The sequence below is a fragment of the Phyllostomus hastatus genome, unplaced genomic scaffold, assembly GCF_019186645.2.
Source record: "Phyllostomus hastatus isolate PE091 unplaced genomic scaffold, TTU_PhHast_1.1 phas_scaffold_177, whole genome shotgun sequence".
Lineage (NCBI taxonomy): Eukaryota > Metazoa > Chordata > Mammalia > Chiroptera > Phyllostomidae > Phyllostomus > Phyllostomus hastatus.
In genome coordinates, this window is record NW_025334012.1 from 389076 (window position 1) to 403385 (window position 14310).

The 14310-nt window shown below is 35.3% G+C and overlaps 1 protein-coding gene across 1 annotated transcript; it reads right to left on the reverse strand.

Annotated features, from left to right (window-relative positions):
• Positions 1-2068: 2068 nt before the first annotated feature.
• On the reverse strand, positions 2069-3027 carry LOC123831457 (olfactory receptor 1038-like). The gene is given in 2 exon segments (XM_045858336.1): positions 2069-2229; positions 2232-3027. Coding segments are annotated over 2 exon segments (957 nt in total).
• Between the last annotated feature and the right edge of the window lie 11283 nt (positions 3028-14310).

Here is a 14310-nt window from a genome sequence, read left to right on the forward strand (position 1 = left end):
CTTTACCTGTAAAAAGAGAGACTGTCTATGATGTTTCCATGTGTCTTGTGTGTGATATGTGAGAAAAGGTATTTATATCTGTTCATATGAATATACATTCAGAAGACAAACTGTAGTGAATAGAAACATCATGTTTCTCTGTCAAAACTTCTTTAAAAATTTGAGAATTCATTCAATTCACAAAGTTCTAAAGGCACCTGCTGGTAGAATGCCTGAATTTTTACAAATTAAGTGCAAGAAGACAAAATAATTACCCAGTATTACAAACCTCAAACTGTCCTTGTTACAACTGCAACTATCACAGTTTCTTTCTAAAATAGTAAAATACTAAAGTAATATTAAATCCTGAATTCATTGTTAATGAAATGTCAAAATAAAAGCACATCAAATTATCAACTTTTTAAAAATTCATGTCATGATCTTGTAAGAGTGATGGAATAAATAAGAGGCAACAGACTAATTGAATTCAAGTTTCATGTCTTTGAACAAAAATGCAAATATATTGAATTTATTTATTTATTTTTTTAAGTAAAGTGTTTTTCTAAGATTTTATTTATTTATTTTTAGAGAGGGAAGGGAGAGAGAAAGAGAGAGAGAGAAACATCAATGTGCAGTTGCTGGGGGCCATGGCCTGCAACCTAGGCATGTGCCCTGACTGGGAATTGAACCTGCAATGCCTGGGTCGCAGCTCACACTCAATCCACTGAGGTATGCCAGCCAGGGCTGAATTTATTTATTTAAAAACAATTTGTTACAAATCCTGTTCTTGAAATTACATTTAAAAATCAGATAATGACTATTAAAGTCTAAATAATCTACATTATAGTACCCCTACATTATTAACAGTCACAGTGTTAGGAAAACAAAATTCAGATAGCCTTGAATTTGCATTTAGAATTTTCATACAGGTAGTTATGTGACCTTAGTCAAGTTATAAATAATTGAGGCCCAGAGGTGAAACCTTACCACTTCTATATTAAAAAAAAAAAAAAATTACTAAGACTCCTTGTTAAGTTGCAGGCAGATAATAAAAACCTTACCAAGTGTGAACTTACTTAAAGACTGATTATCTTTGAGTGCTTAATGAATTAAACTTTAATTACATATAGCACACATTTATATAACAAACATTAACTTAGCACTTATTATCACAAAATATTTTTCTAAGCATTTCATAAATATTAACTTCCTTAGTCTTCAAAAGAAACCAATGAGTCAGGTCCTCCTGTTACTGAATGCAGGTTCTGCTGCCTGGTGCAGTAAAAGCTGAACTTCTGAGACAGCTGCTGGTGAAGAAGAAAGAGACTTATTCAGGTGCCGGCCACCTGAGAAGATTGGGGATTGTTGTGCCAAAGCCCATCTCAACATCTCAGTGAAGGCAGAGGTTTTTATAAGGAGGTAGAGGGGAACAGGACAAAGGGATAAAGTGTAGGGTGTTGAAAAGTCCTCCATGTGCAGTCAAGCACAGCCCAATCCAGAAAAGACCTCGAAAGTGGTCAAGCGATGGTCTGGTTGTGTCATCCTGGTTTTACAGTTGAACATCAACAAATCTTCCAGAGTTGGGATGACTCAAGGTTGGAGTGTGTATCTTCTGAAGTTTGTTCCTAGAATTCTTACAAACATGCTGCTTATCTACAAGTGGGATGGGTTCCAATTCTCCACTGAAACACTATTATTTTCTAAAACTGGGGAAAGATTCACAGAGTTCAAACCAATTGTCCAAGGTTGCACAGCTAATAAAGGAAGGAGGTGGAATTCAAACTCAGGCAGTCTTGGTCCCAGAGTCCTGAGTTCTGACAAAAACACGCCACTGCTTTTGCTTGAGATCCCCAAGTGTGTCTGTGAGTGTTCCTGTGTTTGAACACAATCTCAGTGGTCTCTAAAGGCCAGACAAGTGTCTGAATCATACTGAGCTTCCAGGGTTGGCCTACATCTTTGGAGAAAATGTCAAGGTCTGTCAAAGCAACAGTCACATTCTCAGTTTTATACTGAAAGAAATACATGAAATGTCAGCAAAAGAGAGTCTGATGACCTTCCCTTTTGACATTTAATAAAGCATTTATTCTTATCATTTTCTTAATTTTAATATTTTGAAGGTTTCACATCCTTTACTCAAGACTTTCTTGGAGGCACCTTTCACCTCTTTGTTTCTGAGGCTGTAGATGAGAGGGTTCAACATGGGAATCACCACCGTGTAAAATACAGACGCCATTTTGTCCGTGTCCAGGAGTGGTTGGATTTGGGCTGCAGGTACATAAAGATCAAGGTGCCATAGAAAATAGTAACAGCCACCATATGGGAGCCACAGGTAGAAAAGGCCTTGCGTCGCCCTTGGGCGGAGCGCATCCTTACAATGGCGGTGATGATAAAGGTATAGGAGATGAAGACAATGGAAGAGGAACAGATCATATCAAAGCCAGCAAAGGCAAAGATCATAATCTCTTTCATGTGTGTATCTGAGCAGGACAGAGCCATGAGGGGGATGTCATCACAGTAAAAATGATTGATGACATTGGGGCCACAGTAAGTTAGACGGAAGGTGAGAATGGTATGGAACAGGGCAACCAGAAAGCTGTATATGTATGGAACTGCCACCAGCTGAACACAGACCCTTTTGGACATCACTGTTGAATAATGCAGGGGACTACAGATGGCCACGTAGCGATCATAGGCCATAGAAGCTAGAAGGAAACACTCAGTGATCATAAAAGTGAGAAAACAACCCAGTTGAATGGCACAGGCATGGAAAGAAATGGTGTTATATTGCACAACAAAATTCACCATCATCTTCGGTGTGATAGCAGAAGAGTAACAAAAGTCAACAAAGGCCAAGTGACTGAGGAAATAATACATAGGTGTGTGGAGTCGAGCATCAGTTTGGATTAAGGTTACCAATCCAAGGTTACCCAGCACTGTGACCAGATAGATGACTAAAAACACCACAAAGCATGGGGCCTGAAGCTCTGGCCGGTCTGTAATTCCCTTGAGAATAAATTCAGTGACATAAGTGATGTTAACTTCCATCATTTATTGTGGCAGGTGTTGTTGCAAGTTGAAGAATAAAAAGGACACTTGTCACGGCCCCAGCCAGCTTTGGGGAAAGGTGATCACTTGTGTCTTCTCACCTTAAATCATGTCCTCCTGTGGTCGGAAATGCACCTCAGCTCTCTAATGACAGGGGAGACTGGCCCAGGGAGAGGAGTCTTTTACTCTCAAAATTGTCTTCTTAACACCTATTTTGCTTTGTATTTTTAGAAGATAAGCAAGGACATTGGTTAAAAGTTGAATATATCTGAAAGAAAATCTCATGAGGCAACTAACACTAATATTTCAGTGTTTTTGTTGAAACTATATTTATGCATTTATAAATATGGCAACACAAAAATGTGCACTTCATAAATGAAACTATATGATTTCCTTGTGTTTCAATTTTGTGCATCTTCCCACAGCTTTAAAATGTACCACAGTAATCTGACTTACCCATTTTCCTATATCTCATTTCCAGTTATATAGATTAAGTACTTTATACTTTACAAGTTAAAACAATTCGCTTGTTACAAATATGTGAAAACATACAATTTTATTTACATAGGAATTCAAGAGACCTATGATTTCTGCTCAATTCAAAATCCATATTTTGAAACTGGTTGCCCAATGAGTTAATCACATAGTTTATCAGGTTGCTAATTATTTTAAATTACATGTAGATAAACATCTTTCTCCTTATGTATATCCATCTTTTTCAAGAGCTTCAAATTTCCAAAGCACTTACTCTAGTAGGCTGAACTTTTTAGTAAACACATCCTAAGGAAATATCCAGTTGTGAGCATAATTGTATGGAAACATAAATATGTAGGTGAAGTTCTTGATGGGTGCTTCAAAGTAATTGTAATTATTTGTTTTTTCTGCCAGCCCTGAAAAAGAGGATTAGTCTCATTAATCCCACATTAGCCTCTGTGAATTTTAATTTAGCTCCTGGCTTTATTTTCCACAAAAAGGATTCACAAAATATGAACAAAGAAAAGGTTTGAGAGGTCACAACATCTAATTCCTTCACATTTCAGGTTTTATTTACACTACTATTATTATTTCTGTTGCAAAGAAATACAAGCACTCAGTCACAGGGAAGAAGAAAAGGGTCATTGGGAATCCTCCTCTCTCCTGTCCTCTACTTAATTAGTTAAGGTGTTTCCTGATTCACTCACAGTCTAGCATTACTCAGGACCTGCCCTGTACTTTATCAGGGTCTACCTGGCTCCTTCAAGCCAAGCATCATGCAGTCCAGGGTTCACCAAGCTGGGCTCTACACCAGAGCTCACCAGTAGCCTGCAGAGGCTCACGGTCTGCCACCGGTATACTGTAGGTGTGCAGACATGGTGACTTCTTCAACTGGCAGATGCCCCCTCTGTGCATCCCACAACAAATACAAGTGACACAGCATGATATTGAAAAAAGGTTGTGAAGTACTGATTTGACTTTGATCACCTTAGATCCCTATTTGAGGCCAAACATTTTTTCTGAGAAGCAATGTTAGAGATAGCAAATATCAATAGATTTATGTTTTATTTCAACACTCAAAAATTATAGTGAGTATCCATCCTTTTTCTAACAGAAAAACCTTTTATCTTATGCTTGGGGTTTTCCAAAGGCCAAGGATGGACTGTTTCTGTCACTTAAGTGTAGAGCTACTCATACTTATCCTTTTCTTCATCAGCCTTTCCCCTAATGGTTTTAGCAGCCATTAACGTTCTTTGCCTGAATTGATTATTTCAACAGGCATTGGAAAGTAGTGTTTGCATCCTTCTCATATTGCACCAAGGCATTATAGTTGAGTGAAAGAAGGAGTAAATGTAAAGCCATTCTTGGTAACTCACCCTCAAAAGAAAATTTTAGACAGGAAATGTTATCTGCCCTTTTATTTCTCCTTCACAGCCATGTAGTAACTTGTTTGTGGGTACCACTGCAGGAGGGAGGGTAATTCTAAGAGGTTATCTGATGAGCGAAATATGAGGACGTTTAAGAGGTGTGTGTAGGTGTGTGTGTGTATGCTTGTAAGAGAGAGGGAGTTGGAGATTGATGGAGTAGCAGTATAAATTACAAATAGAGATCCTTTACAAAGTACTATAAAGCAGAGAGTGTGAGAGTGAAAAACGCAGTTATGATATTAGAGGTATTATCTCCAAGAGCAGATTGATTCCATTTAACACCACAACTCATCAAGGAGAGAAGTTTCTAATGGGAAGCTAGGGTAGAGTGGAGGTGTGGCAACCCACTCAGTAGACAAACAGCACACAAACTCCATATGACTCACCTGCTTAGCCATGATCCTTGCTTCCTATGAGCTCATTCTGTAGTTGTTTGGGTGATTTATTAGTTCCTAGTTTCCTTGGGATCTAAAATTGAACCTCTAGAGATATCTGAAAGCTATAATATTTTCTTTCCTGTTTTTCTCAAAGAGTGATGAGCTTGACAAATTATAACGAGGTTCTTTTTCATTGTTTAATTATCTGTTTATGAAGGAACCATACTCCATGTATACCAGGTTATTCCTGTGAAGACAAACCAGGCTATACTACTGAAAACAACATAAAAGGCCACAAACCTTTGTTTCTTTAAATAAGAACTCAAATTTTGTGAAAGGACAAGATTAGCACTTCAATCCTGAGTAATGTACTTAGGAGACCGTGGACAATACTGACACTCTTTTTTATGCCTCAGTTTCCTCAACTGTAAAATCAATGGAAATGTGCATTTTTTATGTTTTGTTAATATTGAATGAATTAATATATGTGAAGGGTTCTATAAACTCTATGGTAATTAGTAAATGTTCAAAATATATTTGCTTTAAAAAGTAAGAGCAATCAGACACATAAATAAAGCCAATCTCTTCCACAAATGTACCTAAAAAACAAATCTGCTTGTATCATAGTTTCAGGCTCTGTCTTGGTGAATCTATATGAAAAGGGTATTGTGTTTTTATTCATGGTAAAGTCCAGTTTGTCATTAAATTTCAAACTAGAAAGCCATTTTAAAATCTGGAGAACATTATGACAAGTGAAATAATGCAAGCAGTGAAAGACAAATACCTTATGATCTCACCTATAAGTGGAACCTAATCAACAGAACAAACAAGCAAGCAAAATACAAACAGAGACGTTGAAATAAAGAAGCAACTGATAGTAACCAGAGGTGTCGAGGAAGAGGGATAATGGGGGATAGAAAGAGGAAGGTCATGAAGGAACATATATAAAAGACCCATGGACAAAGCCAAAGGGGGGACATACTGACGGTGGAAGGTTGGGGTGGGTGGGGCAGGGGAAAGTCACGGAGGGACATGGAGACAACTGCACTTGAACAACAATAAAAAAAATAAATACAATCTAATATATATCATATATACCAGATATATATCTGTTGAACAAAATTCATAGCAGTTGCCAAAATTCATTGAAAAGCTGTTTACAGCTTCTAATTTTTCACATTCATTTGATTTTTCCCATCCAGTTTTTTTCTCCACCCCTGAAGCCAGTTCTTTATAGCTTGCCTATTATGTCATTGATAAATATAATAAACATTTTTAAAAATGTACATTCCTCTGAAATTTGAAAATGTGTATTGTCTCATGTCTTGTCATTTGTGATGCCACACTTTCTTTTTTTTTAATGGTGGCAAGAATATTAACATGAGATTTACCCTCTTAACAAATTTGAAAGTACACAATATTGTTAACTCTACAAAACATTTTGTATGACAGGTCTCTATAATGTCTTCATCTTATATAACTGACCCTTTTTATCCATTGAACAACTCTCACTTTCTTCTCCCCCAGTCTCTGGAAACCACCATTCTGTTGTGTCTATGAGTTTGACAATTTTCAATACTTCATATAAATGGAATAATACCGTATTTTTCATTTGGTGACTGGTTTATTTTACTTAGCATAGCATCCTCCAAGTTAATCCATGTTGTCACATGTGGCACAATTCCTCCTTTTTTAAAAGCTGAATGATATTTTATTATAGGTACATACCACATTGTCTTCATCCATCACCTATCGATGGATATTAAATTGTTTCCACATCATGGCTGTTGTGAACAATGATGCAATGAATATGAAATGGGAGTATTTTCCACAACATGATTTTAATTCTTTGGATACATATTCAGAACTGCATAGTGGAAAGAACTGATATAGTGGTTCTATTTATACTATTTTGAGGAACTTCCATACCATTTTCCATAGGGGCTGGGACAATTTACATTTCCACAAACAGTGTGTAAAGATTTCAGTATTTCCACATCCTCACCAACATTTAGCATTTTTAAATAATAGCCATACTAACTGGTGTGATGTGATTTCTTATTGTGGCTTTGATTTGCATTTCTCTCATGATTAGTGATGTTGACCATATTTTCATACACCTGTTTGCCATTTACAGTCTTCTTTGGAGAAATAGCTATTCAAGTCCTTAATTGGGTTACATGGGTTCTTTTGCTGCTGAGTTACAGGAGTTCCTTATATGTTTTGCACATTAACCACTTATCAGATATATGAGTATATTAAGAATCTATTCTTCCATTCTGTAGGTTACCTTCCAAATCTGTTTACTTGTGTCTTTTGCATGCAGAAGCTTTTTAGTTTAATGAAGTCCTGTGTGTCTACTTTTGTTTCTGTTCCTTCTATTTGTGGTGTCATATCTAAGAAGTCACTGCGCCAGCCCCAGAGCCATGATTTTTCTCTGTATTATTTTCTAGAAGTTTTACAGCTCCAAGTCTTACATTTAAGTCTCTAATTCACTTTGAGCTGCTTTCTGTATGGTGTTAGATAAGCATTCAGTTTCACTCTTTCGCATGTGGATATACAGTTTCTCCAACACCATTTGTTAAAGAGACTGTTCATTTTTCATTATTCATCTAGACATCCTTGTCAATAGTCAGTTAACTAGATGTTTGTGGGTTTATTTCTAGGTGCTTTGTCCTGTATTATTGATCTATATGTCTGTTTTTATGCCAACATCATACTATTTTAATTATTGAATCTTTGTAATACATTTTGAAATCAAAAATTTTATTGCCTTCAGCTTTATTCTTGTTTCTCAAGATTCTTTAGCCATTTAGGGTCTTTTGTGGTTCCATATGAATTTTAGGATTATATAAAATGCCACTGGGATTTTGGTAGAGATGACATTTTTGTTGTTTTTCTCTTATCATACTGAGTTCACTATTTGCCTCTACTTTTCTGCTATTATTTCTTCTAGTTCCTCCTCTCTTTCAGAATCCTTTTTTGTACCACAACATCAATTATCAATGAATTTCAAATTTATTTTTTTATCTTAGATATCTCCTTTCAGTTTTAGTTTTATATCCAAATGTCTAGATATGAGTTTCAGTTGGATGTCTTAAAGCACCTCAAGTTCTACATGCCAAAGACCAGATTCTCAAATCTGATTTTCATCCTGTGTGCTTCATCTTGGTGAATGCTGCTATGCAGATCAAATAATAATACTTATCTTTGAACTTTTTACATTTCCTTTCAAATCTTGTGTTTATTTTACTTTTTAGATATTGTCATTTTTCTGACTTTTCTTTTAATCTCTACTACCACTCTCCAATCTCAGTATCATTTCTTGTACTGAAATTTATCAGACATGATTTAAGGCAAATTATTTAAATTCTGTGAGCATCTCTTATGTAAAAGGCAACATTTTGCATAGGCCACCACATTTTGTGAAGAAGAGTGATATAATGTACATAGACCCTTTTGGTACCTTGCTTGGCACATAGCAATTGCTCAGTAAATTCTAGTCAGTGCTGTTATTATTGTTTATATTACCATTCTACTCATAATCATGAGAATATCATCAATTTGCAGCTTTAAAGTGATTTAATATCCATTATAGATTTATGCATCAAAATTGCACTGGGCTGTAAGTAGTACGTCACTTTTCAGGCTCGGGGCTCGGAGTTTATGACTTTCCCCAGAGGACATGGGTTGATGGTAGGAGAGCCGGAGCACAAATGTAGATCTGGCTTCAAATCCTCTTCTCTTCCCATGACACTATCTTCTCTCCCAAAGGAAGATGCTTCAAGGTAGAGGATATGACCATCCCTGAGGAATCAGATAATTAACTCCATACACTCAAAGTAAATGCAAATTCATTAACCTTAAAATAAAACTTTCTGTTTGTTGAAATTGGTTTTAGTTAATATGTCCCCATGAAAAAACTGAGAGGCGTCATTTTAATAAGGCCCCTTGAAACTGATTAGCAAATAAACTCACTTTCAGCAATTGCAGTGGGGAATTTTGTTTGCAGTAAAGAGTATTGTAACAAGACCCAGAGAGACAGTTTCATCATCCACACTTTTGCAAACTCTGACTTCAGTTTCTCTTTACTTAATGATCAGCATTTTATTTAATTAAAGTCAACAGATGAAGAATGGTAGCTACTGGAAATGACACTTTTCTCAATTTTCCCAGATACTTGAAACTTTTCCATGCTGACTAGAAATGCAAACACTGACCTAATTGCTTCCATATTACATAGTATGGGCAGGCAGTGGGCACTGGGGAACTTCTAAATTCTGTGATGAGATAACTGCATGTAAACCAGTCCCAAACAATTTGGAAATATACTTACTGATTAATTTTTTTTCAAATACTGTGTCCAACTACTACTTCTTTCACAATTAAGGTTTTTGACATATGCTATGACCCAGAAGTCTTGAGGAGAATGTTAATGCCTCCTAGGATATCTAAGGATGGTAGTGGAGGTTTAATTCTTTCCTTACTAAAGACATACAAAAGTCAGCTAGGTCAAGTCCTATTCAAATGTAAATAGAATAGAAATATCACATGTCTGGCACACATTCTAGCAATAAAAGATAACATGTGCCATGTGTACCCATTTTGGGTGGAGGTGATGCTTTGCTATTTGCAATAATTAGGCAAAGAATTGGTTTCTCCAAACGCCCAGAATACAGGTTATGAAGTACACTATGATAAAATGCTTATGACTGCAGTTTGATTATTTTTTCAGAAATACAGTAAGACACAAGAATCTCATCACAGTAGAAATACTATATTAAAAGATATCAAATCAAGTTACTTCAGGAAAAACAAATATAATAAAGTTGCTTGCAAAAATATCAAATTTTTTATCAAATTTTATCAAATTGTTATTTAAAAGCACCAAGAAAATAATTGCATATGTGTGTGTATTTAAATAAACCTAGAGGAATACAAAGGAAAGCATATGCAGAGGATTGTTCAAATGTCAACATAGGAATTAAGTATCAAAAATTTAGTGAAGAAAAAGTATATGTGAATTAAGTCAGGAATTCAAAATAAAAGTACAAGCAACTAAACAGAAGTTTCTTTTTAGCTACTTTATCTGTGGCCCCTGACACAGACTGGGGGTTCAGTACATCATAGTTAAATAATAAATGCATTTCACAGGAAGTTTTTGGCAATTTGACTCCCAACAGTGCCAAGTTCATTGCTTTAAACCGGTTCCCTTTATATATATAGATATAGATATAGATATAGATTTAATTATTAGTAAAATATAAATTTCATTTCTATGTATATAAATTATATATGTATATACATATACGTTATATGTATCTGTATTATATGTATGTATACACACATGAATTTATGTACATATTTAATCACTAGTAAAATATGAAGTTTACTACTAATACTCATTTTACTAATGATTAAATAAATATACATAAAAGAGAAAACACCATTTTTAAAGAATGAGTTTGGCAAAGTGAAATATACATATCCATTAAAGGTAGTGCACAAAGTTCATGCACATCCAGCACTGTTGGAAGCTAAGTCGCCAAAACCTTCTTGAGAGATTTATTTATTTGAGAGTTGGTGACTGACTGAGTCCCCAGTTTGTGTCAGGACCATCAATAGATAAAGCCACTATAAAGAGTTGAAAACCCCTTCCTACCCAATAGAAAACAGACACAACAAACTACACAAGCAAAATATATGTGTAAATGATATGGAAGGGGAAAAAGAGGAAATCAGGGAAGGGAGGGAGTAATAGTAGTAATTCGTGCTTTGTAAGACTTATGATAGATCATACATGATTCTAGATCTTTACACTCTTTAGCTCATTTAAACCTCAAAGCAGCACTTGAGGCAGTTACTACATTGTTTTAAAGATGATGGCAACAAGACACAGGATGTTATGTGACCCAGATAATCTTCACCTCTACAGAAGGGCCCAGGGGTGAAGAAGGCATGAGATTAAAAAAAAAAAAAAGCATTCCAAGTAAAGGGAACAAATAGAAATACCTAAGGCTGGTGTGCCCGGAGTACTAGAAGTCAGTGTGGATAGAAGGATGCAAATAGGGATGCAGGGATTAAGATCATTGAGGTCAGAAAGCCTACCAATGTCCAAATGCTTCTGGATCTTGTGGGACCTAGAAAGAATTGTGGATTTTACTGGGGGTGAAATGCACAACCATTGCAAGATTCTATACCAGGGAGTGAGATAATATAACTTCACTGTCTAATTTATTGTTTAAAATAATTACTCTTTAAAAATCAACTGGAGAGGGCAAGGATGCATACAGCAAATTTACTTGAAAGGAAGGTAGAAACAGTACACTGAATGATGACATCAGAACCCCTCTGACTCAGACCACAGGGAAAGAAGAGAGACAAGTGTAAACAAATGGTGACAATATATTAGAAGTGGATTCAATACTTAAATTGCTTGCCATTTATTTTTGCTTTTCTCTGTTTTCATTATACAAATTGTATTGCATACACATCACCAAAGACTAGTGATTTCACAGTGAGATTATTCTAGTTCAAATATGAACTAACTTTACCTTTGTTTTTATAGGCTGATATTTGGATATTTCTACTCACAAGGGCCGTAACCTTGGGGCAGTCAAGTCTGGGGAACCTTAGGCATTAATACTGTAGGGAATAGGGACTCAGTCCGTCAAGGCCTGTATCACACATACCCTCCCTATCCCAGAGAGTCACTGGGGAGGAGACCCCTGTGGAAACAGTCAGGGGGAGATTTCTCCCACAACCAAGTAGGTTAACAGGTCGTTTCCATAGCCCCCTTGCCTCAAGTCACCCACCATTTTTTCCTCTAAAAAGAAAGTAGATGACCCTGTCTTACTCTGCTCCAACTAGTAAAGCTGACATCTATCCACCAAAATGAAATAACCTTCGTAACTCTCCCAAAATGTTTCCCTCACTGGCCCCCTAAGACTTAGGCACGTTTTTTTTGGAAGACAAAAACTTTTTTTATCTGTTAATCAAACTTCAGAAGCCAATTCCTGTTGAAGAAGAGCATTTGTGTGTGTGTGAGAGAGTTGCCTTTCAGGTGAAAATTTGGGTGGTTTAAAAAAATGTGTATCAGACATTCACAGGTGAAAATAATACGCAAAAATGGAAGCTGGTCTTTTCAAAATTTGAAATTGATGAGGGTGTATAGGTTTTCATGTTTTTCCTTTTACTATGGATGTAGAAGGAAGGAAAATTAACTGGTTACAGTATGTGTGCAAAGAAAAGAACTTCAATGCTAAAATTTCATTAATTACTTATAAAACATCAAAAGTGATGTTTATCGTGCAAAACTGCAAGTAGGACCAGATTCAACATGTTCCTATGTCTGGAAGTGGAAAAATGCTGTCCAGGCCAATACTTCCTCAGTTCCCCTTTTATTCTACACCAAGACAGTGAGCTGTGGTTCTAATAGCTGTATTAAGATGCCAGTTCAGAAAGACAAGAGAGTTCAACAATTTCATCCAAACACTCCTCCCACAAAGTAGGCTTTGGCTCCACCAACAAGAAAGTAAATGGATAAGAGAGAAAGTTGTTTTCATGTCAGATTTTATGTGTATGCATGTATGTGTGTGTTTGTGTATACATATACGTGTGTGTGTGTGTGTGTGTATATATATATATATATATATATATATATATATATATATATATATATAAAGAGAGAGAGAGATGTTTTGATTTTGGAGAACACACTAGGTATAAATTATACTATTAAATTGAGTCAATAGAAGGAAAAGAGAATTTCTGAGCACTTTCACCAAACTGTTAAAAAGCATTTCTTTTTGGACAATATTTTTGGGAAGAGAAGGGGGTATTCTTTCTATTTATACACTTTTTACTTAGTCATTCAAATTTGATATGGTGACAATTTCTTATTTTATTTTAATCCCAAAATTAAGGTTAGCTTTCTCAGCCATACAGATGGAAAAAGGCTTATAATTTCCAATAAACACACCTTGAAGGTGGTTATAATCATAGATGAGTTACATGCAGAAAAATAAGCTGCATTAATTCTGGTGTGGAGGTAGAGATGGGAGGACATGGAGGGTCGAGGAGGTGAGGAGACTTCATGAATATTGTGGCAATTGGAGGAAGACACTGCTCTGTATTTTCTATGAACATAGAATCGGAATAAGGGGAGGTGACTTTTAGCAACCTAAAGAAAACTGCCCACAGTCTTGCTCTGTCTTATTTCCCTTCTTCCTCATATAGTTGTACAGGTTGCTGACTGACTGACAGCTTGAACCCCTAAGCCTGGACCATGAGGTGATACTGATATATTCATAATTGTAAAGACAAAAGTCATCGCTTTATCAATGATAACATTCAAACATGAAAATACTGGAGTACTACTTCCTGAAATTATTCTTTCTCTTATCAAAAAGATGACCACCTTTTAAAAGCAGAAATTTTTGCCATTTCACGGAAACTTTAGCAAAGATTATAAATGGAGAAAGTAGTTAAAATAGAACACTATAGAACACTTTAATTTGGAGAACTACATTTAAATATATATATATATTAGCTCTGTTCACAAGATTTTTTTCTTTTTAGAAAACAGTATATACACATGATTAGATATATATATTCAAAATTTGTCTGACCAATAAATAGAAAATTTCCCCTTTTGTTTTCTCTGCACTGAATATCCTGCTTAACTTTCCATTTAAAATAATATATAATTGTTAAAATAGAAAAAAATCTATTCAAAGAGATCAAAATAGTACATTATAGTTTCATTCCACCAAGAAAATAAAGCACCAGAAATTTTTTAAAGTTTTTTCCTTATCCAATATAATTTAAATGAGCTAAATCTAAAGTATTAAGATATCTACAAACATAGAAAGTTCTTTTTGTTTTTTTAATCTTTATTATAAAGTTTTCAATTGACTTATTTTTTATTGTCTCTCAATTTTTTGCCTTGTAAAATTATATATAGAGAGAGATGATAATTTGAAAATGTATTTGGTTGTTCTGATATT